The 26,135-nt window shown below is 37.4% G+C and overlaps 3 protein-coding genes across 3 annotated transcripts; all 3 read left to right on the top strand.

Annotated features, from left to right (window-relative positions):
- The first annotated feature begins 251 nt into the window (after positions 1-251).
- LOC147411340 (COP1-interacting protein 7-like) lies at positions 252-11,514 on the top strand. Its single transcript, XM_086447526.1, has 9 exons — positions 252-570; positions 685-861; positions 1,093-1,226; positions 2,358-2,410; positions 2,515-2,567; positions 2,671-2,823; positions 4,633-4,913; positions 8,276-9,978; positions 10,057-11,514. Exons 1-9 carry the CDS (start codon positions 512-514, stop codon positions 11,017-11,019), a joined length of 3,576 nt encoding a protein of 1,191 aa, XP_086303652.1. The 5' UTR covers positions 252-511; the 3' UTR covers positions 11,020-11,514.
- Positions 11,515-15,436: 3,922 nt separating this feature from the next.
- Positions 15,437-16,728, top strand: LOC147411339 (NDR1/HIN1-like protein 6). The gene has a single exon (XM_086447539.1). It carries the CDS (start codon positions 15,718-15,720, stop codon positions 16,486-16,488), a length of 771 nt encoding a protein of 256 aa, XP_086303665.1. The 5' UTR covers positions 15,437-15,717; the 3' UTR covers positions 16,489-16,728.
- Positions 16,729-19,858: 3,130 nt separating this feature from the next.
- LOC147411338 (Hydroxyproline-rich glycoprotein family protein) lies at positions 19,859-26,103 on the top strand. The gene is made up of 10 exons (XM_086447511.1): positions 19,859-20,392; positions 21,484-21,663; positions 21,772-21,867; positions 21,957-22,083; positions 22,198-22,777; positions 22,823-23,629; positions 23,725-23,890; positions 23,987-24,151; positions 24,548-24,700; positions 25,900-26,103. Exons 1-10 carry the CDS (start codon positions 20,327-20,329, stop codon positions 26,101-26,103), a joined length of 2,544 nt encoding a protein of 847 aa, XP_086303637.1. The 5' UTR covers positions 19,859-20,326.
- The last annotated feature ends 32 nt before the right edge of the window (positions 26,104-26,135 follow it).

Raw genomic sequence — 26,135 nt, 5'->3', positions numbered from 1 at the left:
TCAAATTTTTTGGAATCATTCAACCGTTTGGACGAATTATATTTTTACTAAAAAGAAAATTATATGATGAAATTTTCACCAATAAAACGACAGATGGCTAAGGAGGAGCCAGATATACACCTATTCAACCCCTTGAAGTACGATATCCACGCTCTTCTCGATTCTCCTACATGACAAGGTTACAAAATAAAAGAGAAAAAAAGCGACTTGTAACCAACCAACCCATTACCCATATCTTTCTCTCTCTCAACCTCTGAAATCAACCATGATCCAATGGAGTGTCGGCATACTTTGCGGACCCCACATTCAATCGTCAAATGGACAGCCTCAGAGCTATTCACATTTCACATGTGCAGAGCTTCATCACCTCTCGCTGGCACTCGCTTCTCTCATACACACACATACAGAGAGGGAGAGAGAGAGGTGATGGATTGATAATGCTGAGATCTCATTTTCTCTGCAACTGAACTTCAGAATCTCTCTCTCTCTCTCTCTCTCTCTCTTTAGCAGTATGGATTCAAGCACTCGCCTTGATTACGCTCTCTTTCAACTCACCCCAACAAGAACCAGGTATATTCTCCTTCCTTCTCTCTTTCTCTTCCGATCCAACTCACATTGTTTTCCGACTTTTAATGATCTGATACGAACGTATGCACATTAATTTCTCTACATCGGTATTTGAAGGTGTGATCTGGTTGTCTTCTCTGGAGGTGCAAGTGAGAAACTTGCATCAGGGCTTCTAGAACCGTTTATTTCTCATCTTAAATGCGCTAAAGATCAGATTCCCAAAGGTGGTTACTCCATCACTCTTCGCGCATCGACACCTGATGCGTCGTGGTTCACCAAAGGCACCTTAGAACGGTAATTTATTCGACGTAATTATTAGTTAATTTGAAACTCGTACGAGTTGACTCGGGGTTTTTTTAGATCTCCCAAATTATTGGCTCCATTTTTCATGGAGGATAACTGAGTCAGCTATTTGTGAAAACCAATTGACTCACTCCAGTCAAAATCGGGAATAGAGAGCAAGAATACTTCGATTTCGATTTAAAAATTGATAAATTTGCGTAATTATTGTGGTTTTTGGAGCAGATTTGTGAGGTTTATTAGCACTCCAGAAGTTCTCGAGAGATTTGTTACGATAGAGAAGGAGATCTTGCAGATCGAGAGTTCGGTTCACTCCAATGAGTTGTCGAACACTACTGGTACAGGAAATGCAGAAGAAGGTATATTTAGATCTGCACTGAGAATTCTCTCTGATTCTAGATTTTCTAATTCAGTTATCTTGGATTTGTTTTTGGGTTTCCTTCAATCAAATTGTAAACACTGTTTTAGGTTTTCTTCAATGTATTTGGTGCAATAAAGATCCCTTTTTTTGGGGGGGATTGGGTTTGGAATTTGCTTAAAAGAGAATAATAGGGATGAATCACAATGATCCCAATATTAGCCTAGAAAGCATAGACACATAGATTTATGAGGTTCACCTTTTGTGGAGCGATGGATCATCATTGCAAAGAGATTCACCTTTCTTCGTCTCCTGGGCTCCCAAACTAATATCACATTTCTGAGTCACAAACTGAATAGAAGTCACATCTGCTTAATATGCAGGGTATAGGGAGTTTATCTTTGAGGGAATTGATATGGGCTCATTTGAGAATCAATTGGGACTTGTGTATTAAGGGGTTAGAGAGCTTGCAAAATTTGGTCTCTCTGGGTAAGAGGATCGGAAAATTGATCTCTCTTGTAGTTCGCTCAATTTGTGTAGTTAAGGTTTTTGATCTTTGGTGCTTGTGAATATAGCTGTTTTTGTGAACCACGCAAGTTTTGGTTCCTTTTGTTTGCCATTATTCATGTGGATTCCCAATACTGTATATATATTTTTCCTGGGTTCTATTAACATTTGCTCTGAGGGCACACGTTAAAGTGCATTAAATAAACCTTGAGAATTGATTTAGGTACCAAAACTGCCCTCATTTAGTTTTATTTATCAAAAATCCCCCAGAATGCTTATTCCCAAGGTGTATTTAATGCACTTTAACGTGTGCCCCTAACAAAACCCTTTTTTTCCAGGTTTATTGGAACTATTTTAATGCATTGGGCACCTCATTCCAATTTGTATAGGAATGCTCTGTAACAGATACAATGTTTTGATTTCTTTGGACCATGTGTTCACATTGTAATAGAAGAGGAATATAAGAATTTAAAGAAGTCCTATGTGTTTATATGTAATAACTTTTCACTCGATACAACTTTCTTGAAGCAAAATAATGGATTGCAATTATATTTCTTAACTCTATGCTACTTCCCTCTTTAACGTGTATGATTCTAACTGGTCTAATGTTCCTTGGATATGACAGGAAATGCAACAGCACTGGATGGAAATGCCAAGAAGTCAATTGTCCCCTTTAAGGTATTTCACTATTTCATAAAACTCTGAGGCTGTGATGTTTAGTGATGCTTACTCAGAATTTCTCATCGTAAATTTGGATTTTTGTGATAATGACTGGGAATCAGGCAAAAGGTGAATCTAACTACGCTGATAATGCTGTACAAGAGGAGAGCTCAAAGTAAATTATCTTTTCTTGAAGTTGACTCTGTTTTATGGATTTATCTTATTAATCCTATTGCATCTTATTCTCGTGTTGTTTGTCCCTTGGTTTGTATGACCAGGCTTCGTCTTCAAAGAGTTCTGGAGACTCGGAAAGCAGTTCTCCGAAAAGAGCAGGCAATGGCTTATGCTCGTGCTTTTGTTGCCGGATTTGAAATGGATTGTATAGATGATCTCATATCTTTTTCTGATACTTTTGGAGCTTCCCGTTTAAGGTATGAATGAGCACCAACTATCCACAATAGTTAGGTGTAACTATTTTATGGCAATAAAACTCAAGATGGGTTGGATTTAAATATTGTACATTGTTACAAAAAACAAGTAGAAAAGAAATAAAGCTCAAGAGGATGCCAGCTTGATGAGTTGGTAAAGGTGTTGGGTCTTGATAACCCCGTGGTCATGCATGCTCTGCTTGTCTACTAAAAAAAGAACTAAAAAAGGAGGAAGAGTATAACAGCCATAGTTGGACAATAAAAATAGAAATTTCTAGATCGTAGCTTAATTGGTTGACACACGACGTGAGGCCACCTTTTCTATCCAAGCTTCCCCACCACCATAAAAGGCCGAACAAAGTAAACTAAAATAAGATTTTCATTGGTCCTTGATTGTGATATAGTGATCTTTATACTAGGCGTTGTCTATGAAAAAAAAAATCCTTTATACCAGGCATTGCATGTTCAAAATAACATTTGTTACTTCTTAATTAATTAATTGCATTTTCTAGTCGCTTTTCGTATTGCTTTTCCATTGTCGTTCAACCTTGGTATTTGAAGTGCTTCTGCCATATAAAGTCTAAATTCTTGGCTTCAGAAGCTGACTTGGCTTGTCCAAGGTTCACTGTATGTTTAGTAGAATTTGAGTGCATTGGGATGATTCAGCTGAGGAACTCGAATCACTTTCAGCTTACTCTTCTAACTAATTGAAAACTGTCAGATTCATAGTTAAATCTATAATTAGTTGCTCCTTTATGTGTTTCTCAGCTTCCTCCCAAACTGCTGCAAAATTCACTGATTTCTCTATGAATTTAACCCTTTTTTGTGTTCCTTTTATGCTGTTTCCAGAAACATTACAGTGATATTTCCCTTGAAAACGAACTCTGGTGTTCAGTCTTCTAAGTTCTAATTAAATATAGGGAAATTTTTTCTTCCTAATTACATGACTAACTATTTATACAAAGCATGAGGTAGAAAATGATAAATTGTGTACTTTGGAAAGGAAAAGAGAAATTAATAAAAGAAGTGCCAACTTAGCTAAGTGGTAAGATGCATGGAGTGTTGTTTCCATGTCCTAGGTTCAAACCCCCCTTGAACCAAACTTCATTTACTAATCACTAACCCTATACCGTTCACAAAAAAAAAAAAAAAAAAGGAAAAAAAAAGGGAGAGAAATTAATAAAACACTGTAGTAAGTCTGGAGCTCCTATTATATTCTTTTCTGCACGTAATATTTTTACCATTTAATAAGAAGTTTGCTCATCTTTCATTTTATGTAGAAGCATATTTTATCTGCCGACATCTCTTAACCTTCAATGATTACTCAAAATTAAAATTGACAATCTTGATTATCAGTAAATTTTAAATACAAAAATGTCAAGTTCCCTTATTAACATCTTTCTCCATAATATAATCGTGGAATTATACTTCAACATATTTCCACAAACTATACCAAAATATTTTCATTTCCAAAGGGGTGGAGAAGAAATTCAACTGAAGATTTATTTTTTGTGTGTATATTTTGGTGCACCTGTGCACCTTGCTGTTGAGTTGGCAAATACTTTGGTGAACAGTGAATGTTTACTGAAATAATTACATATTCCTTTCAATAAAATATAAATTTTGATCAAAATATTATTTTTCAATCGAAAAATTATTTTAAAATATTGATAAAACTTATAAAATAGGGGAAAAAAATATAATCCATTGCTGGTCAAATTCCGACATCTTCTGTATGCATGTTTCTTCAGTTGCTAGTTTCTGTGGACTTGCTCTCTGAGTTGGAGCTTTCTAAATTCTGGTGTCATGTAGGGAAGCATGCATTAATTTCAAGGAACTGTGCAATAAAAAGCACGACGACCGACTTTGGATGGACGAGTTAGCAGCAATGGAGTCCTGCGCTCAGCCAGACCTGACTTACTTGGGAACTTCAGGAATCATACTTACGAGTGAAAATAGTAACCCTAGTCAGAGTATATTGCAGAACTTTCAAAATGGTAGTCTTTCTAATGGGCAACCTGAGCTTAATGCCTCCTTTGATGCTTCAGTCTCTGATTCAACTACAAGTCAAACAAGCTCAGAAATTAATCAAGGTATAATTAACGCTTTATTTTTATTGTGAGCCACTTAATGATTATGATTTACTTTAATAAGGACTATGCATTTTTAAAATATTGACAACTCGGTGCCACATTCTAGAGACATGTCTCCCTTCTGGCTGACATTATTCCCATGCATGCCATACATGTGGCCCACCTATAAATTGATCCAGCACTTTCGATTGGCGAACCATCTCATGGATGGACTGTATTCTATGAATAGTAGTCTGTCATAGTTGTCCATTCAAGAGAAAAGTTCAAAACAAAAACTCGGTACTGCCTCAAAATCAGTTGCTCAAGTGTCTGAGGAAGAAAGAGTCCAGTAATCTAGATGGCTTGGAATATTAAGATTATGCAATTTTTTTTGTTTTGATAAGTGTAATATATTAAATGAAAGAAAATTAAGTACAAAGAGGCCGAGGAAGCCTCTAAGAGAGCAACAAACCAAAAAGAGAATAAAGCATCAAAGACTACATATAGAGTTCCAAAGTGATCCCCTTGAAGTCGATGTTCTGCTTCGCCCAAAGATATAATAAGCCCAAGATCTCCAAGAATATGCCGTGAGAGCTTCTCATTCTATTGTTAAACACCTTGTTATTTCTTTCGTTCCACATCCCCCAAACAATAGCCGAGGGAAGAATAGCCCACAAAAATCTTTTCCTGGAAGAGAAGGCATTATTGGCCCACCCTTCTAATAACAGGGAATACTTACAAGGAAGGACCCAATGAATACGGAAAAGACCAAGGAATATTGATCAAATTTGGTAAGAGAATGTGCATTGAATTAAGAGATGGTCGACAGACTCCCCATCTTTCATGCAAAGAGGGCAACAATTAGTAGTGATCCACCCTCGAGCAATCAAATTGTCCAATGTAAGAATCTTCCCAAGGGAAGCTAACCAAACAAAAAAGGATATTTTAGATGGGACGGAATTTGACCAAATGATAGATCCCAAGGGGGATTGTTTGGCATAAGGTTTAAGGCACTTAAAAAACGAGTTGACAGAAAATCTCAAGTCTTTAGTTCTCGTCCATTCCCATCTATCTTGTTCACTGTCGTTGAGAGGACACGAGTGCAAAAGATCAAGGAAATATATCACATCTGTTAGCTCCCAATCATTAAAGCTTCTCCTGAACCCCAAATCCCAAGTAGAATTGCAATTGTTGCTAGTCAAACACTGCTGAATCGAGCAGTTCTTTTTTTTAGAATGCCAGGCATACAAGGACGAAAATTGAACTGCTAGAGGCAATGTGCCACACCAACTGTCGCCCCAAAATCTGATCTTATTACCCGTACCCGCTTTGAACCTAATCTCTTTTTCGAACTCCTCGTTCATTTTCAAAATACCCTTCCAAACACTACACCCGTACGAGCCTTTAACCTCACCGCTATACCAACCCAGCCTCTTTTCCCCGTACTTCGCTACAATGACCCTCCTCCACAATCTACCCCTTTCCTTCTCAAACTTCCAAAGCCATTTCCCTAAAAGCGCTCTATTAGCAAGTCTAAGACCCCTAATCCCTAACCCTCCATCCTTCTTGGGCTTACATATAACCTTCCATCTAACTAGGTGATACTTTCTCTTACCACTCTTGTTATTCCATTAAAAGTTCCTCACAAGCCTTTCCAATCTGATTTCAACGGACTTAGGAAGCGTGAATAGGGATAGAAAGTAAATCGGGATACTCGTCAATGTGCTTTATCAAGGTAACTTTCCCACCTTTGGATAGGTACTTGGCCTTCCATGTACTCGGTCTTTTCTCCATTCTCTCCAACACCCCTTCCCAAATTTTGATGCTATTGTAGGGTGCTCCCAGTGGTAATCCCAAATAAGACGTAGGGAAAAACATCATGCCCACAACCCCAAGTTGCAGCCATCAAATGTATATCATTCACGTTTCCTACTCCAAAGAGCTTGCTATTTTGCAAGTTGATATGTAAACCAGAAATAGCCTCGAAGTAGCACAAAAGGACCCGTAACACCCTCACCTGATCCCTCGAATGATCCAGGAAAACCAAGGTATTGTCCGCAAATTGTAAGTGAGAAATCAACGGCCCATCGTTCACCCTAAACCCCGAAAGCCTTCCTAGTTCCACTGCTCTCCTAAACAATCTACCCAGAGCTTCTGCTACAATAAGGAACAAGAACGGAGAAAGCGGATCCCCTTGCCTCAATCCTCTCGATCCCCTAAAAAAATCAGCCGGACTCCCGTTGACAAGAATCGAGTAGGAAACCGTTGTAACACATTTCATAATCCAACTAATCCATTTTGCCCCAAACCCCATTCTCCCCATCATATACTCCAAAAAGTCTCAACTTTTATAACCTTTGGGACTGTCTTCCCATCAGAACTTGAACCATTTAGATGCCACATATGTAATATGGCATGAAGAACAACCAAATTTTGGTTCCTTTCAAAGACAAAATGCTTCCTCTATTATATTTTCCATTTAGTGTAATTTTTATGTTCTATTAGGTACACCAAACTAGCATCTAAGCATTACTGTATCCTTGACATGACCAAATTAATTATGGTTTGTGAGAATTACCAGGTCTGGCAACAACATTTGTGGTCATGTCATGAACATGTATTGAAACAAGGTTTTAAATTTCATTTTGGTGTATGTTTCAGCTGTCTGGGAAGTGGAAATATTTTGTAATAATGTTCTGATCAGTGTGAAAATAATTTAATTTTTGGACATTATGGAAAATATGCATTGAACTTTTCCAAAACAATACAATAGGCATGAAAGTACCCTAAGAGCTCATCGTGACACAATAAGCAACCTTTGTAGTCATAAAAGAAAAATCAGTAGCGGTTGCAACATATTAACGCTGGTATCTGAGAGTCAAACTTGTACATTTGATTTGAATGTGACAAGATCATGTGATTTAAGTACATGAAAGCAAAAAAGTGGTTGTCATACAACTTGAGGATGTCAGAACCATCTCTCTCTCTCTCTTCTAGTTTATAATTTCTATCTTTTAATTACACAGATTGTATAATACCCATGGTGTTGATGTTGCTCTAGAAAATTATATTCAATAGGATTCCACTTATATTTGTTTGTACAAATTTTTTTCTATACATCATTCATAGTTCTCAATTAAACTTTCTTTTATTTAAAAATGAAATTAGAAAATATATATGTATATATATATATATATTTAAAATATTCCAGAATTGTTTTCCTTTGATTCCCGCCAAAATGAAAATATTTCTAAATATTTTTTGAAATATCTTAAAAATCTAATCCCGTGCAAAGAATGCAATCTAGACGTACAGGAGCCCAGCCCACTGGCTGATGTGATATCAAAGAATTTCATATGCTAATAACAGCTTGCTGGTGTCAGGTCAGATGCTGCCACCAACTGCAAAAACACAAGTGCCCATGTCATGGCCAAACCAACTTCCTCATTTTATGTACAATTTCCAAAGTCCGGTTATGCAACAAATGCCACAATACCAAGGATATCCTTACCCTGGTATGCAGGTTGTTCCTCCATATTATCAAAGGAATATGCAATGGCCTCCAAACACACAAGAGGATGAAAATGGTCTCAGGGAACCAGATCACCATCGAAATCGTAAACCATCTTCTGTCAAAAAAGAGAAATCCACTAGAGGAAAAGAATCTGAAACTTCAGAACTGGATGAACCCAGTGACTCCACATCTGGGAGTGACTTGGATGCATATTTACAGCACGACAAGAAGCATTCTTCAGCAGAGCAGCCACACAAACGAAAGAATGGGAAGAAGTCCTCAAGAATGGTTGTTATCCGCAACATTAATTACATAACTTCGAAAAAGAATGATGGAGAGAAGGATGGTGCATCGGACAAATCTTCTTCGGGTGAGGATGAATTCATAGATGGTGATTCCCTTAAACAGAAGGTGGAGGATGCAGTCGGGTCTTTGGAGAAGCACCATAAGTCAACCACACATCATTCTAAGAAAATAAGTGGGACCAAGAAGCGTACCAATGCAAGCGAATCAAATGGTGTTGCAAAAACTTCTGAGGGAGGGAAAGCAAATGAAAACTGGGATGCTTTCCAGAACCTTCTGTTGAAAGATGATCCTGATGAGGTAGAAAAACAGCCTACTCTTGATGTTTGGGATGACCACTTCACAATTAAAAGCTCTGAATCGGGATCACAATTTTCTATTAGCCACTCATTGGACCCGGAATCAGAGAAAGGAACAAGGCAACGCTCGGTTGCAACTGATTCCTTCATTGTGAACAAGAGAAATTCCGATGATGAAGGTCGTATCCACTCAGAAAATTTTGAAAGAGGCGAAAATGTCTTGCCTAGTATAAAGAAAAGGGATTGCACGAATGAGGATTTGTTATTCTCGCAGAGAATGGAAGAAGCCGAGATAAATGTCCGTGACACTTTATCTGACTGCAACCTTGAAGCATCTGTGCTCAAGACTCAAAAAGGAGAAGATTGGTTTATTATCAATTCCCAACATGAGAAATCGGCAGAGCACTCAATCTTCGATGGTCATCGTTCCTTAACACCAGAGGGTGATTATCTTCACACTGAAAAAAATAGGAAAGATGTTATTGTTGATGACTCTTTCATGATACAGTCTCAATCAGTGGACAATGGTATGACTGATTCTCAGTGGAGAACAGATATAAGCATGGTTTCGGACCTTAATGCAGCTTATCGACATGAAAATGGCACACCAGATCTTTCAGGAGATAAGATTCGAATGTCTGGCACGTGTGAGCCGGACGACCTCTGCATGGTTCTTGAACGAGATGAGCCTTCTGGAGCATCTTGGACTCCAGAGATAGATTATGGGCTTGACATTTCATTTACAGAGGCTGATAAAACGCGCTCTTGTGTTGAACCAGATGCTTGTGTTGATGATAAGTTACCCGCTAATGGAAAGAATGGAAATCCTGAAACAAAACTTTCGGGTAAAGAACCAAGGTCTAAACCCTTGCGGGGATCTCTTGGGAAAAGCAAACCTGAGATTATATCGAGAATCAAAAAACCGTCCTCAGTTAACAGAGTCACAGTTCCAAAGAGCAAATTGGAGAAGGTACTAAATTGTCATTTGATTTAATTCATTTTTTATTGACTTTTGTCTTGCCTAGGTAATAACAATCTTTGAATGCAGGAAGAAGAGGATCGGAAGAAAAAGGAGGAAATAATGATTCAACGCCAAAAGAGAATTGCTGAAAGAAGTGCGGCTAGTGGTCTTACTTCTGCGACATCTAAGAGTAAAGCAACAATAACTTCCATGAAGGATGACAAGCAAAAATCTCGATCCACTACTGAAGATACAAACAGGTCAAGTTTGCCTAAACAAGGTATTACGCGTTCAACCATAGACCGCCTTGCATCTGGACATATCAAAGATAAGGGATTGTCTACTATGCCATCAAAATCAACTCAACCTAAAAAAGCAATCTCAAAGGTGAATGGTGTAGTGGCTACAACCTTGTCACCGAAAACTGCCAGGGATGCGAATAAGAAGTCTGATTCAAACAAGTTGAAACCTTCGAACTGTGGCAATGATACCGATCGAGACTTGTCCTGCTCTAGATCAAAACAATTAAATGGAGGTCACTTGGAGATAGAACCAAGTGCTCCACAAGGGGGTCAGCCCTTGGACAGCCTTGGTACTTGTGAAGACAAGGAGCTATGTCATCCGTCATCTACAATCATCAGGATTGAGAAGGAAAAGGTTTCTGATATAGATGATATGGTTGACAAAAGCTGCAATGAAGTTCTGATTGGTAATTCCTTGAAGGTGGAAGATGACAATATGGGAATATCTGTAGCATCTCCAGTTGTTCACAAAGAGAGAAATGCCAATAATGCCTCTCATATCAATGGATTCATTACTGAAGAAGTGATTGCTGCGACAAATGAAAATGTTTTGGTCTCTACTGAAATGTCAGAGCAAGAAATCATCCCTGATCCTCTCGACTCAACACCGCCCCCATCTAATGGATTGAGCCCAGAGCCAACCCACTCAAGGAAGAAATGGACCGGCAATGAAAGCTCCCCTCCAGCTACAAAAGGGTTCAGGAAACTTCTTATGTTTGGTCGTAAAAAGCCACAAGTGTCTGTCTAGTTAATCAGATGGGACCCTTTCCAGTTCTCTTCAATACACTTGTGAAGTTGTGCTTCTATACCTCGAACATTAGTTGCTTGTATCTTCCATTTTTGGGTTTTGTGGCCTATCTACAAGATCACGAGGCAGCTTGACCCATCGAGTGGTCCAGATTCAAACTTGATATGGCACCACGTGGTCAGCGGATGCCAGATGGTAATTATTTCGTAAATACTCTTAATAAGGCCTTGGGGTATGTGGCCATTTGAAGTGTTGGAGTGTAATTTTCTCTTGTCCAGTTCAGTATTTGTTACTCAAGGAAAGGATGCACATGCGCTTGAGAGTTGAATGCTGTCAGCATTCAAGGTTATATCCATATGCGTCATATGTGTCTTTCCCTTGGGAATAATCTTGTTCATTCTAAATTTCTGTTTGTATATGTATTTAAAACATTGTAACAGTTACATTGTTGTAATCTATTCTTTATAATGGGGTGATTCTCTTGGTTTTTATTAAGACTACTGCTTTGTCTCTGTCAGAATTATTGGGTTTCTCACTGGAATTTTTTGGGTTCTTACTAATGTGTGTCACTCATGTCAATACTAGAGACTCTGGACTGGGCATATTGATGATGCCTCTACTGAGTAGAGGTGTGATTTGTGTTTTGCTGTTAATTGGTTGGGCTCGTTGTTAGGCAATCCTTGGTTCTGACTAAAGTTTCAAGTGCGTTGTTTCCTATACGAAGACCAGAATTAAAACCACAACGTAGACACGAGACCTTCGGATTTTTGGTGAAAAAATCCAAGTGTTATCTGCAAGAGTTGCGGTTTGGCTAAATGGATCATATTTCTCCATTCCACTCTGTTCATAGCCAAGTCTAGGTTGAAGATAATGGTTTTGGGTTATTTAGGTTCATTCGTATGTGGCAGAAGACTGAAGTCAAGGGTTATTTCATCTGTTTGAAAAGGACCAAAACTTGGGTTGTATTTTTTTTTTCTGATTGATTGGAATATATCTTTGGACGAATTCTCATAATTGATTTAATTTCACCCAAAAAACAGGAACCAAAGGTCCTTTCCACGCCAATTCGTTGAATGTGTAGTTAGCTTTGCCCTTTGAAAGAAGCCAAAGAGTAGGATCTTCAATTTGGTTTTTATATCTTCTTCTCCTTTAATTTGTTTGACTTATTGTAAGTTGTGACATGCGTGGTCAATGGTCAAAGATGGATGCTTAAACTCATTTATTTATTTGATGAACAACTAAATCCTCAGTAGGTAAGGTAATGTGGTCCACCTAGAAAATTCTAAAGCTATTGTCCACAAGATTGAGAATGACCTTTGACCAAAAATTGCAGTCAACAATCTAATTAAAATAGTTCAAGATCAATGGTCCAGATCATCTATCCTTCTCAACTCAATTTTGACACTACTTCATATTCGTCTACCATGAGAGGAAAAAAGAAATAGCAGTCAAAAGGTGTGTTTCTTAGAAGAGGCCTGCCTTGGACTGAGCTTCCAAAGTTTTCATTTTGTTTATAAGAACTTCATAATTTTCCATATCTAAGTGCAACCCCAATCTTCTTTGTATAACCATGAACACTTTAGTTAGAAATACCACCTTGGCTTTCAGTCGTCGATCCGACTACTATGAAGTGCTGGATCAAAGTGGAAAAACATTGGAAGACGATGGTCGTGGTCGAAGAACATTATCGAAGAGAAAGAAGGAACAACAAAGCGTGATGAGTTCCATTAGTTATAGAAGAGACCGAGCGAAAAAACGTCAAATTTTCCTTCAAAGTTACAAGTTATCATCCGTAGAAACACCTACAGAGTCCTTGTCTCGGGGACTAAAGAAAGCGGCTAGGACGGCGAAGTCAGCAATAGTTACAATGCTAGAAGTTTCAGGGATGAGTTCCTTAAGATCTTGTAGTAAGTTTAGGACTCCAACCATTTGTGGTTTGTCATCAAGGCCAGTCCAAACAGTCTCTACTTGCTAGAGTTATTCCTGAATAAATAATTCTCTATCCTCCATGGATGATTACTACGAGCAGCTTAGCTCAATCACTAAGAACCAGATACTGGCCATGTTCACTAATTCAAATCTGAACCTTAATTTCTTTTGAGTTTTATTATTGATTTTGTTTTGTTTTGGATGAGCTTTGTATAGTTAGAACTTAAAAGAACTACCATAACTATTGTATTGTAAAGGAGATTCTTGGAGGCTGTATTCACCATTACAATCTTGATCTTCAAAGAAAATTTCATTTATCACATGCAAAGAAATCTGAAAATCAAAAGAAAGAAACATCTCTTCTTTAGGCACTTCAATAAATACTTTCATTGTAGATTATTAAAAAATCCCTTACTAGAATAATCTTGATTGGTGATTTGTAGTTGAATTTGAGCATTGAATTGAATGCCAAAATTCCAATATTTTTATCCTTGGGCCTGGTCGATCATGAAAAATGCTCAAACCCAATTGCTAGATGTCATCAGCCAAGACTGATTATTGGTCCGGCTTAAAACGGGTTGGGATAAAGCCAAATATGTGTATATCCATATCCGTATTTGGATTTTTTAATCTAGGTTCAGATCCGAATCTGACTACTTCAAACCATATTCAAATCTTTTGTTTTTTTGTTTTTTTGTTTTTTTTTGCTTTTAATTATATCAATATCTGGATATGTTCCGATTCGATCCGATTGAATTAATTGATTCGAATCAGTCAAATCGGATAATTTCAAATTATTTCAAGAAAAATTGTTAAAGGTATAGTCAAAAGGTAATTTGAACTCAAGACTTCTCTCCTTTTAAAGAAAGGCTTTGATCACTATGCTCAACACTTATTTGTTGATGAAAGATAATTTGAAAAATATAACATACAAAATAGTGTATCATTAGAATATAAGGATGGATCTGTATCTTACCCATAATCCATCTTGGGTAAAAGGATATTAACCCATATCCGACTCATATTTTAATTTGGATATACTTGAAGAAACCAAACCCACTAAAATTGGATTCGAATCACTTAGATAAAATTCGCCCCATTTTAAGCCCTAATTATTGGTGTGTGTTGGGTCAACCAAATGGTGGGTCATTTTGTTGGAAAGAATATGCCGGGTCCCATCAAGACGTGAGGAGAAATTTAACAATCGAATGCCTAGGAAATTATTTGAACCATCTGCTAATCATGATGAACTAATAAATCCAAGGAAGCATACCTTGTGGCACCATTAATGAAGTTGATAAAAAAAAAAACTATAGAAGATGATTGATACCCCTTTGCATGTAAACCATTCAAGTCCACCTTCAACACTCAACTCAACTGATCTTCCATCTCTCTCTCCAATATGGATTGGCTATACAACACTGCAATAGTGGTGTCGATCCCACTCCTATAAATGTGAGAAGAGGGCTTAGATCTTAATCCAATTAGCAAGCTTTATAAATCATTAAGGTTACTTTCTATATTCCTAATTGAAATATCTCCTTCGTATTACTAAATATACGAACTTTCTTTTTTATTCACTTTGGCATCTAAAGTAATTAAAACTAAAAATGTAGAGGCCTATGTATGGACCAGTATCAAAACATGGTCGAACAAGGGCAATATTGAACACTTGGGTTAATAGAGGCGTTCGGGCTTGGGCATGGATTACAAATGATTTTTGGATAGTGTTAAAGGCACTCCAATTATTAACAAGGGTGCCCTACACCATAGCCAACTTTTTTTTATATATTTTTTTATATGGATTCAAAGTTTTGTAATGGACTAATTTTTGGTGATGATGATATCTTTGGTGAGAAGATCATCCTTACAAAAAATCAGCCCATTCCAAAATTTCTAACCCCATAAAAAAAAATGATTTAAAAGAAAAATGAATGATTTACAATTCTTTAACTTGTTTTGATGAGGTTAAAATTTTTTGAATGATCTGATTTTTGGTAAGGATGATCTACTCACCATAGAGATCATCCTCACAAAAAATTAGTTCATTCCAAAACTTTTAACCCATTTGATATAAGACAAAAATATTTGGTTATGGTGTGGATTGCCCTTGATAATGATTGGGGTGCCTTTTAACAATACCCTTAATTTTTTTAGGAGTCGACAAGCCAGGGCTAGTAGTTAATCAAGGTGATTTTGAATTTAAGGCGTGTTGTCAACAATCCTCACGTCTTACCAATTTAGTTCAGTTGGCAACTTATTATCATCTATTTAATTGGCTCAAAAAAAAAAAAAAAATGACCCGATCCCCCCCTTGGTCAATATCAAAACAACTTCGTAATTACTGAATCATCTCCCTTAGCCATATTGGTATTTTTGTTATATTTAATTAGCAAGCCGTCCTCAACCATTGAAATCTTTAAAAGAGTTGAATATAAATAAATCCCTCCCACCTATTAAGCTCCTATATATTAGAGGAATGGAAGGGTTAACCGTTACATGCGCGCCAAAAACAAACAAACACATATCACCTAAACCCTCGGATACAGGTAGCCCTACGCGACCAGACTCACCAAGAAAAGACAAGTGCCGTTAGTAATTAATTAGTCTTTGTTGAAAGATCGCTCTCCTTTTTCTTTGTTTTTTTGGTTACAGTTTGTTTAATTCAAACCCTTCAGTTTCAATCCATGGAAGAAAAAAAAAAACAAAAACAAATAAACGAAAATAGTTAGGCTTTATTTTCTTTTATTCAATCTCATTCTCCTGCTAATGGAGAATCACAACCAAAGGGTGCACCCCATGGACATGGAGTCCCCTTACATGAATCCTAGTGGGCAACCATCAGCACCAAAATATGTGATGTTATCGGAGACTGGTGGCGACCCAACAGGCCTACGACCGCCTCCGTACCGTCGTAACATTCCTCGATACCATTCCACCAATCACAATAGTAGAGGTGGGTTTGGGTGCCTTAAGTGCATTTGTTGTTTCTATTGCTTCCTCTTCATCTTCATCATTGTCTTCGCGGGTCTCCTTTTCTACCTTTATAACTTCTTCCAGCCCAAGCTCCCTTCCTACAAGGTTCAAAATCTCGACATCGGGGCCTTCGAAATTCAAATGGATTTTAGCCTCTACACTGAGTTTAACGTAATGGTAAGGGCCGAGAACCCGAACGAAAAGATTGGAATTATCTATGGAAAAGAGAGTTTAGTAACGGTGTCTTATTTGGACTCGAATCTTTGTTCTGGAAAGCTACCAGCTTTCCATCAAGGATATAAAAACACGACGATAATGAAGGTTACGTTGAAGGGAAAAAGTGAGTTTGGGTCAGGGCTTCAAGCAGCTCTAATGGATAATAAGCAAACAGGGAAGATTCCATTGACAATCATGGTAAGAGTGCCTGTGATCATCGAGTTGGGGAATTTTCCGTTGAGGCAGTTTGCAGTTCTGGTTAATTGTTCGTTGGTGGTCGATAATTTGTCACCGAAAAAGAAAGTTGGGATTTTGTCGAGTAAATATGACGTAAGAGTTGAATTTTGATTTGGAAGAAATACCCAGTTTTTATTTGATGATCCTTCTTTGATCAGTTAATTCACTTTCATGTAATTATACATCATGAAAGGGAGAGAGAGAGACAAATAGAAAGCATCCAACCATCTTTTTAGATCTTCTACATTACATCCTTGTATTATTTCACCCTGTTTATCAGGGATTTATTTGATTCAACAAACATATTGATAGGTGTAGTTTGTGAGAAAATTATATAGCTCTTATGTTGGACTTGGAATTATCACATTATATTTTGTCAGAAAGACCTACTGATGGAAATATGAACTGCAATCTAGGGATGTCAATGGGTACCCATTTAACCGGAATCAAAACCAAAATCAAAAACCTGGTTCTGATTCCTTCTTTAGTGGAATTGATTAGAGCCGGGTCTAATATGGAATTTAACTGATAGAAACCGGAACAAATAGGTTCTATCCGATGGGTACCCGTGGGTTACCTAGAACCGATTTATTTTGTCAATTATTTTTACGTTATACATGATTTAAGGTTTTCTTATATTTTAAAATTAACATATATATTATATAAAGTTGTTCAGTTTTTCATATAAACTAAATATTAAAGTTTGAAATGACTCATCTTTTCTTAAACTTTATTACTTGTAAAGAATATGATTTTTAATTTTTGAAAAAATTCATTAAACCTTATTTTTAATGGAATAAATTATAATTAACTTGATATTTTGTAGATAATATGTTATTTTTTTTAGAAGAAAAAATTCTTTTATAATGATTTTAAAATATTTTTTTCCGGTCAATTCTTGAGAATCGGAACCAATGGGTATCTGTGATTTTTAGCAATTTTAGTTTCAATTCCACATTTTAAATTTGGATCAGGAACTAACAAAAATCAGAACTGAAAAAATATAGTGATTATGATTCTAAATCTATCAAGAACCGAACCGGAATTGACCTATTGACACCCCTAGTGCAATCCATAACATAATGCCCATGATCATGAAACCTTAGATAAAATGACAAATTCAATAAAAATAAGAGAACACAAATGCATAACTTAGCAAGATATATATGGTTTGATGGTGATTATCTATACGGATAAGATGAGAGTGATTCACTAACTCTAATATAAAAAAAATTGAGCCCGAAATTCTCTCTTGTACCTCTCTCAAACCTCTCAAACCTTCAAACCCTGATTTTCTAATACCCTGATTTTTGGGTGAAAGTGTTTGTTCATGGTGATGATCAATCACAAACAATATTCAAAATATCTATCACAACATTAATGACTATTTAAGATCAATTTGCAAATATGTAGAATCTATATAATAAAATAGGATTGTAGGACTTACTTGCTCTAATTTTGTGGGGGATAAATATCTCATTCAATTACAATTTTGGGTCAAGGTAAATCTCCTATCACTTATAATTTTTGAAAGTCACTTTATTGTCTTTGCTCTTTCCCTTCTAGCTTTACTACATTTTTTCTTTTACCTATTTAATCCATTTTATTATTATTTTTACTTTTTTAATCTCAATTTTTTTAATAATTAAACTAATAAACTTATTAAAAATGGATAGACCAATCATAGATCCCATAAACATTGAGGTAGGGAGGTCCACTACACAAAATTGAAATTTGACTTTTAAATCAATTAAAAAAAATCCATCAAATCAATTATTATAATTTGAAAGTCAACCCCACCTAAGAACAAGTTTGCACGCCTTTTTTTTTTTTTTTTTAAGAAGTAAAACTTCTTTTGCAATAATATTTGTACTTCAAGCTCTCAAAGAATATCAAGTCCACAAGTTCTTCAACTAAGTACAAACAATCTTTTCCAGAAAATCAAGTTTACAAACTTATATCTAGAAATAAAATATTCTTTTCAACTGATAAAATGCAAGTTCAAAGAGAAAAAAAAAATGATACAAATCTTCCAAAGAAGAACAAATATTATAAAACCTTTCTTAAAAAAATAAAATAAAGCCAAGTCTCTTCAATTGATAAACTGAGGAAGACACTCAACGCCTCCAAAGAAGAACCAGTAGTACAAGGCATTCGACAGAGAATACAAAGCACATTCTCAACTAATCAAGTGTGAATTGAAGTCAAGAAAAAATAAAGCACATAGAACTTCGTTTGATTATCAAAGATCATGTTAATTGCCGAGGTTTTCCATATCTAAATCACATGAAATATTTTATTGTTGACTAAAGGGTACAGTAATCAGCTTTTTCTTTTTTTTCATCAAAACTATATGAATCGTGATAATTTGACTTACTCACGTGGCATACTCAATGGACACCCCTAACATGACAGGTTTGGGAATTGTATATCTACTTTTCTCGGGATATAGAACTATGATTCCCCATAAAAAATGCAGTTTTGTATCCCAAGAAGAGCAGATCTACTGTTCCAAGAAAGGGGTGTCAATTGAGTATGCCAAGTGGGTAAGTCAGATTATCACGATTCAAAGTATATATATAAATCCCTCGTAATATATGTATCTCAAATTCACAATATTCATGATCAGAAACATCCATTGGACTCAGAATTTGAAGCAACCTGCCCGGTTCAAAATTTTGGAATAAGCCTCCTTTTTTACATGGCTTGGCCCCTCTTAGGTTTTTAAAATAAATGCATGCCCTTATACTTTGCATGAATATTGGAGATACCTCCCTAGTTGTTCTAAAATCTAAATTGATGAAATGCTACCCTTAACCTTGGTCTTCTCTTATGAACTAATAAAAAAAATGACATCATTGCCCTCATCATCATCATCAATAGCACCACAATAAATTTCCATTGCCATCAGCGAAATCCAAAAAGTTAAAAGATGACTGATTTTGAGAGGAAAAGTCAAAGATTTTAAAAATAATTTGATCATCAATTGGTGAGAGAAGACAGGTCAAGGGGCTGTCACCAATGAGAAAGTGACTAATGGTATATTTATATTCTTTGTACGTTCTCCCTGATGTGATAGTGTATATAACAATAGATCTTTTTCTTCGAGATACTTAAGGAAAAGATATATATTTCTATACACTACTGCATCACGGAGCGGCTCTTTAAAAATATTCACCGAAGTGTGAGAGACCATGTATCGATTAAGGGGGAGGGTGTCTCCAATCTCTTCCTTGTGTAGATTGCCACCTCCTTGATTAATCAAGGAGTGACCATGCACTTGAATGGCCAAGATTGTGCCACTTGTTTGCAACATATAAAACAACATTAAAATTACTAGACCCATTTCTCTTAAATATTGGCCATTCTGTATCCTAGTTTCTTCTTTTTGTCCTGAACCATTAAAAAATAAGCAAAAGACCATATTAAAATAGAAGTGAAAATCCATCTCACTTTCAAGACTCTATAAAAGGGATGGATCTGTTAGTCGTTACATGCGCGGCTGAAACAAAACAAAGCACACCGCGCGGACCCCTGTAGACAGATAGACAGGTAGGCCTACGCGTTCAGCAACCACCAACAAAAGACAGCAGCCGTTGCTACCTTTCTTGTCTCGTTGAAACAACATATTTCCTTCATTTCTTCAAAACCTGAGTTTTCAATCTCTCTCTCTCTCCCTCTTTAGGAAAAAAAATACAAGAGAAGAAGAAGAGAGAAACCCAAGAGAGTGGGGTGCACGTAAAATATAATATTTTATATAGCCGTTTGAATTTGAATAATTATTGTTTGTTAAAAGTCTCCTAGAGGAATCTATCCTCCTTGCTTCCACCTTTTATAGGTTCATTTTCAACTCCTTAAACTGGGAACCAGTCGTCTGACATGGTTTCCTCGGACAAACCCAGCTGATTTGATCACCTTCTTCTTTTTCTATCTAACTCTCTTCGGAATAATGATGGCGTCAGGAGCTTGCCGCACCGCACCATTGCTTATTGGTTGGAGGTCGGGTGGATTCGAGGTACATATGATTACTTCTTTATGATCCAAACTCTCTAATATTATATGAAATTAAATGTAGGATATAGGTATACTTGTTCTCTCTATTTACATATATAATTCATCTCTCCAATGGAAAATTAGATGATGTTACCTGTAATAGGTGCAGCAAAAATATGGTTTTAGATGTAAATTTCAATCTCAAACAATAGAAAATTGGGCCCAAGAATTTTGGATTATGTATATTACATACCAATGCATGCAATTCCTAGAATATCTAATGTAATGGCATTTATAAGGAACAATGTACATATCACAGATCATAGAATATCACATTCAATAATGTCATAGATTGGTGGGGTTCAACAATTAGATGAATGGTTTCTTTTTAATTAAAGAACTCAAGTAAAGGAGATCATAGAAGGGAATGCCAATGTAGAAAGAAGGATGAGAGTTCCTAGTCTTGGGAGAGGATGAACAAAAATTTATTTATTTTGGTTTAGTAAGGTTAAAAAATAAAAATAAAAACTTTCATTCTTTGGTGATACAAAGGCAAATATCTTGCAGGAGGAACATTTAACCTAAATGAATGAGTATTCGACAACATTCGCGAAGCCTTGTACCAACAATTTGGGATTGATAACAGATATCCTGTTTTGACATTTAGTTCCATCTAGTTATTTTCTCATAATCCTTTTTAAACAAATTTTTCGACAAACCGTGTCCGCAGAAAACCAATACATATAGAGAGACCAAAGTAAAACATTGAACCAACTCTATCCTTAAAACTGAACACTTGGAAGTCTACATATAAACTATGTAAACATCCATCTACTATTGAATTTCCATCCCCCTGAGAAGCTATATGGTATCCAGATCCTTTATTTCTTCCATATTTACTAGCAAGAGCCTGCCAATCAGCCTTTCAACCCAATGCCCAATCACCGAAGCATCTTTTGCTCTGAAGTCAGTTTAGTCTACCCATATTCGTGTCCCTTCATTTTTCACTTGATTGACAAACAGATTTATGGGCTGCAAAAATGAAATCAGTTTGAAGTGCCACATGTACATTTTTGAGAAACTATATTGAAAAAAAGAGAATCAACGGTGCAGGCAATCAAGATATCTGATTTACCTAAGAATCAGATGGAAATGCAAGGCTGCCTGGCGATAGATAATTCAAGTGGATGGGCGGACAACTTCCTAATGATGGTGGAGCTCCGGAAGAAGATCTTGAGCTTTAGAGACATCATTGATCTTCCTCCTTGTGATGAACATGGTCTCCTCAATGAGGTATTTTCCATTTACTTCACAGCTACACTCACAGGGATCAGCATCATCAGATTTCTTAGTCTTACTATGCCACATTACTTGAAGTTTCTAACGTGCATCTTCATGCAGCTGTTGATGGGAACCGTGGAAGATCTCTACAAGCTGTACCCAAAAATCGTACCCTGCATTCCGATGTCGGACATGGCTGAAACATCTCCACACAAGGTTTACTTGATGATTCATTGAAAACTAATTGATGCTTTGTATAGCTATAGAAAATTTTGGGTGCTAATTGAATGAATTTGTCATCATAGGTGTTGAGCCAGTTTTATAATGCTCTGAAATCTGTTGGAGATTCATGGGTCAAAAATCACAAGTGGTTGAGCAAATTTGAAAAAGAGAAAGAAATGGACATGGAGGATATCGGGTTGGAGCAATTGGGTATGTCATGTGCTTTTTCTTCATGGAAATAGCAAGAAATTTTTTTTGTACAAGAGACATATGGGAACTTTTTATTTGTTTATTATTGAAATAAGTTATTTATTGTTTGTGAAGGAGAAAGAGTCTTGGCGAAACTCGATTACATGATTAATATAGCAAAAGAAATGTTCGATGTGCTGGATGAGGGAGAACAGAAGAATGGGAGTCCACGGAACACCGCATTTGGAGATATCTTAAATGAATCCTATTCAGACAAAAAGACTTCATTTTGTCTCTCTCCCGTCACCCCAACTTCAGTCATTCCCGAGCTGGTTCAGAATTTTGCAGATTTTTCTTATTCCCCGCCCCTTCTCTGGCCTCTTAGGCTTCAGGCTGTGGGGAAATTGAAACCCTTCGATGTAAAGCGTCTTTCCTTCCACATGTTCCCTAATGTCTCAGCTAACAGTTCCATCCCCGCGAATAAAAAGTGTAAAACAATAGATGAAATGGAGCTGGAAACCCAAGAGACAAAGAGCAAGTCTGAAATGTTGCCAGTAAGAGGAATCAATGACGAATCAGACGACATTGGTGCACCTTCGAAACTGACTTCCCCGCCCATGCCACCACCTATGCCCACAACAAGACCTACAACACTGTCACCACCACCACTGGCACCATTTAATGTATCTGCAGCACCACCCCCACCACCACCCAGGTTGCCACCAAATGCATCTGCATCACCACCCCCACCAACACCCAGGTTGCCACCAAATGCATCTGCATCACCACCCCCACCAACACCCATGTTTCCGCTAAATGCTTCAGCACTACCCCCACCACCCTTATTGCAGACAAATGCATCTACAACTCAACCCCCACCACCACTCATGTTGTCGCTAAATTCTTCAGCACCACCCCCACCACCCTTATTGCCAACAAATGCATCTGCAACACCGCCCCCACCACCACCCACGTTCCCGCTAAATGCATCAGCACCACCACCACCCGCATTGCTGACAAATGCATCTGCACCCCCACCCCCACACCCACCCATGTTGCCACTAAATGCTTCAGCAGCAGCACCACCCCCACCACCCATGATTTCAACAGGATCAGTGCCATTACCACCACCACCCATGTTGCTGCTAAATGCTTCAGCACCACCACCACCTCCACCACCCTTATTGCTGACAAACACTTCTGCAAGACCACCCCCACCCCCACCCATGTTGCCGCTAAATGCTTCAGCATCACCACCACCGCCGCCACCCATGCTGGCGTCAAAAGGATCAGTGCCATTACCACCACCACCTATGTCACTAGCAAAAGGTTCTGCTCCACCACCTCCTCCACCTGGTGCAACAAGAGCTCTCCGTCCAAAGAAAGCAAATACCAAACTGAAGAGATCAACTCAAATGGGTAACCTGTATAGGATTCTTAAGGGAAAGGTGGAAGGATCAAGTCTTGATGGTAAATCATCTAATGGGAGAAAGAATCAGGTAGGAGGAGGCAACAGTGCTGGGGGAAAACAAAGTATGGCTGATGCATTAGCAGAGATGACGAAGAGGTTTGCTTATTTTACAACCCCTTACTAAGGGATGCATGTTACATTTAAAAGAAATGTCACATTTTGATTTAAATAATTACTGTTTGGTGTGTCAGGTCAGCTTATTTCCAACAAATAGAAGAAGATGTTCAGAAACATGCAAAATCAATCATGGAGATGAAAGCTGCAATAAATTCATTTCAAACAAAAGACATGCCAGAACTGCTTAAGTTCCATAGGAATGTCGAACTCCATCTCGAAAACCTGACGGATGAAACACAGGTCAACTAGGAATGCACTTGTTTCATTAATTCCAATCCATTCAGGTATCATTAACATGTTTTCTTGAGCTCACAACTTTCTATTTTTTGAGAAAAGGTGTTGGCAAGGTTTGAAGATTTCCCTACAAAAAAGCTGGAGACTTTAAGGATGGCAGCAGCGCTGTACGTTAAACTTGAAGCAATAGCCACTAACCTTGAGAGCTGGAAGATAGAGGCTCCTCTTGGCAAGCTACTTGACAGGGTTGAGGGCTACTTCAACAAGGTCAAAAAGAGAACTCTTTGGTTTACTCCATAAGAACACAAATATTTTTTATTTTTTTGATAACTGGGCATCCCTGTAGACAGCGGACCGGGCCTGTATTTGGGCTTTGCCCAGTCCATAGACCATGGTCTTGTCCAAGGACTGGTCCCAGGGCACTTGCAACGCCCCACATGTCACACGCACCAGGTACATGAGGGTGCGCCCTCACAGGTGGCCCCCAAGGAATTAATGCTCATACTAGGTATCAAACTCATGACCAACGGGCATTAACCGCTTATCAGTCCAAAATTGCCATTGAACCAATCCCTCAGGGTTTAAGAACACAAGTTTTTGTAATTCTATAGTATCATCATCATCATCATACTTCCATCACTAATAAAAAATGCTTACATACAGATCAAGGTAGAAGTGGATGCATTGGAACGAAGTAAAGACGAGGAGTCCAAACGATTTCAAAGTCAAAAAATCAACTTTGACTTCAATATCCTTGTACGGATCAAGGAATCAATGGTGGACGTTTCTTCGGGCTGCATGGAACTGGCACTTAAGGTGGGACAATTAAGAGAAATATTGTCTATACTAGCTGATTAGTTTGATAATGCATTTCATTAAGAACTGTGAAAATCTAGTTCTAGGGTTTTGAGAAGAAGAACTAGTGAGTTCAGCCTCCTCTCTCTCTCTCTCTCTCTCTCTCTCTCTCTCTATATATATATATATATATATATATATATATATGGGGAGACCAAATTTTTTCTTATATGGGTTAAAAGTTTTGGATTGAGCAGATTTTTTGCGAGGATGATCTCTATGGTGAGACCATCCTAACAAAAAATCAGCACACTTCCAACCCCATGAAAAGTGGTTTACAAATTAATGGTAAAAAAAGACGGTCCATAATTCTTCAACTTTGTAAACCACTTTTGATGGGGTTAGAAGTTTCATATTGGGCTGTTTTTTAGTGAGGATGATCTCCTCGCCATAATGACCATCCTCACAAAAAAATCAGCCCAATCCAAAACTTTTAACCCATTTAAGACAAATTTTGGCTCCCAACGTGGTCTCCCTAATGTGGGCTGCCGAACATTTCCCTATATATATATATAAAGGTTTTTTATTAATCTATGCCCACACATTAAGTTGCATTAAATACACCTTGGAAATAAGCATATGAGGGTATTTTTGGTAAACAAAAATTCTTTTAAAGGCATTTCTGGTAGGAAATTCAAGGTCCAAGGTGTATTTAATGCAGCTTAATGTGTGCTCTTAGGGCACACGTTAACAAAGGGAGCGGATCCTCTATAGTTGGTTTTTCCTACAGTTCCCTATAGTGGGATTTGACGGTTGAGGGAGGGCCACGTCATAGCTACATAAAATCCCATTCCTTAAAAACTGAAGTTTAAGGACCGTCCAATTTCAAAGCCTCTATAAGGCTTAAAAATTGTCTTTGTTTTCAATTTTGTTTTTTAAATCTCATCTGCATCATGATCCTTACAAGACTGTAGTGTTGGATTTTCTTTTCAACATGTTTATCTCTACTGCTTAAAATTCACTACAGGGAGCTATAGAAAAAAATTACTACAAAGGATCCCCTCCCGTTAACAAAACCCCATATTAATTTGTGTCGTGGGCTCATTCACAATAAACTGGGGGGCCAACATACATAATAAGCAAAAAAAAAAAAAAAAAAAGGAAAAATTGTAGACAAACTCTAACAACAACATATGTTGGTTGTATGTTGTTTGTCTCAGGAGAAGAGAGCAGCAAAAGCAGCAACAACCAATGTAGAACCAGGGTCCAAGACCGATGCCCAAATGAAGACGTGTGCTAAGATGCTTTGGAGGGCCTTTCAGCTAGCATTCCGGGTCTATACCTTTGCTGGTGGACATGATGATCGTGCTGAAAATTTGACCAAGGAGTTAGCGCAAGAAATAGAAACAGATCCTCAGCACTAATAAACTATTTAGTATACTTGATATGTAAACCA

The sequence above is a fragment of the Akebia trifoliata genome, chromosome 1, assembly GCF_017979445.1.
Source record: "Akebia trifoliata isolate Shusen 1 chromosome 1, ASM1797944v1, whole genome shotgun sequence".
Taxonomy (NCBI): Eukaryota; Viridiplantae; Streptophyta; class Magnoliopsida; order Ranunculales; family Lardizabalaceae; genus Akebia; species Akebia trifoliata.
Note: the sequence above shows the minus strand (reverse complement) of the source record. Positions and strands in the feature narration are given on the sequence as shown.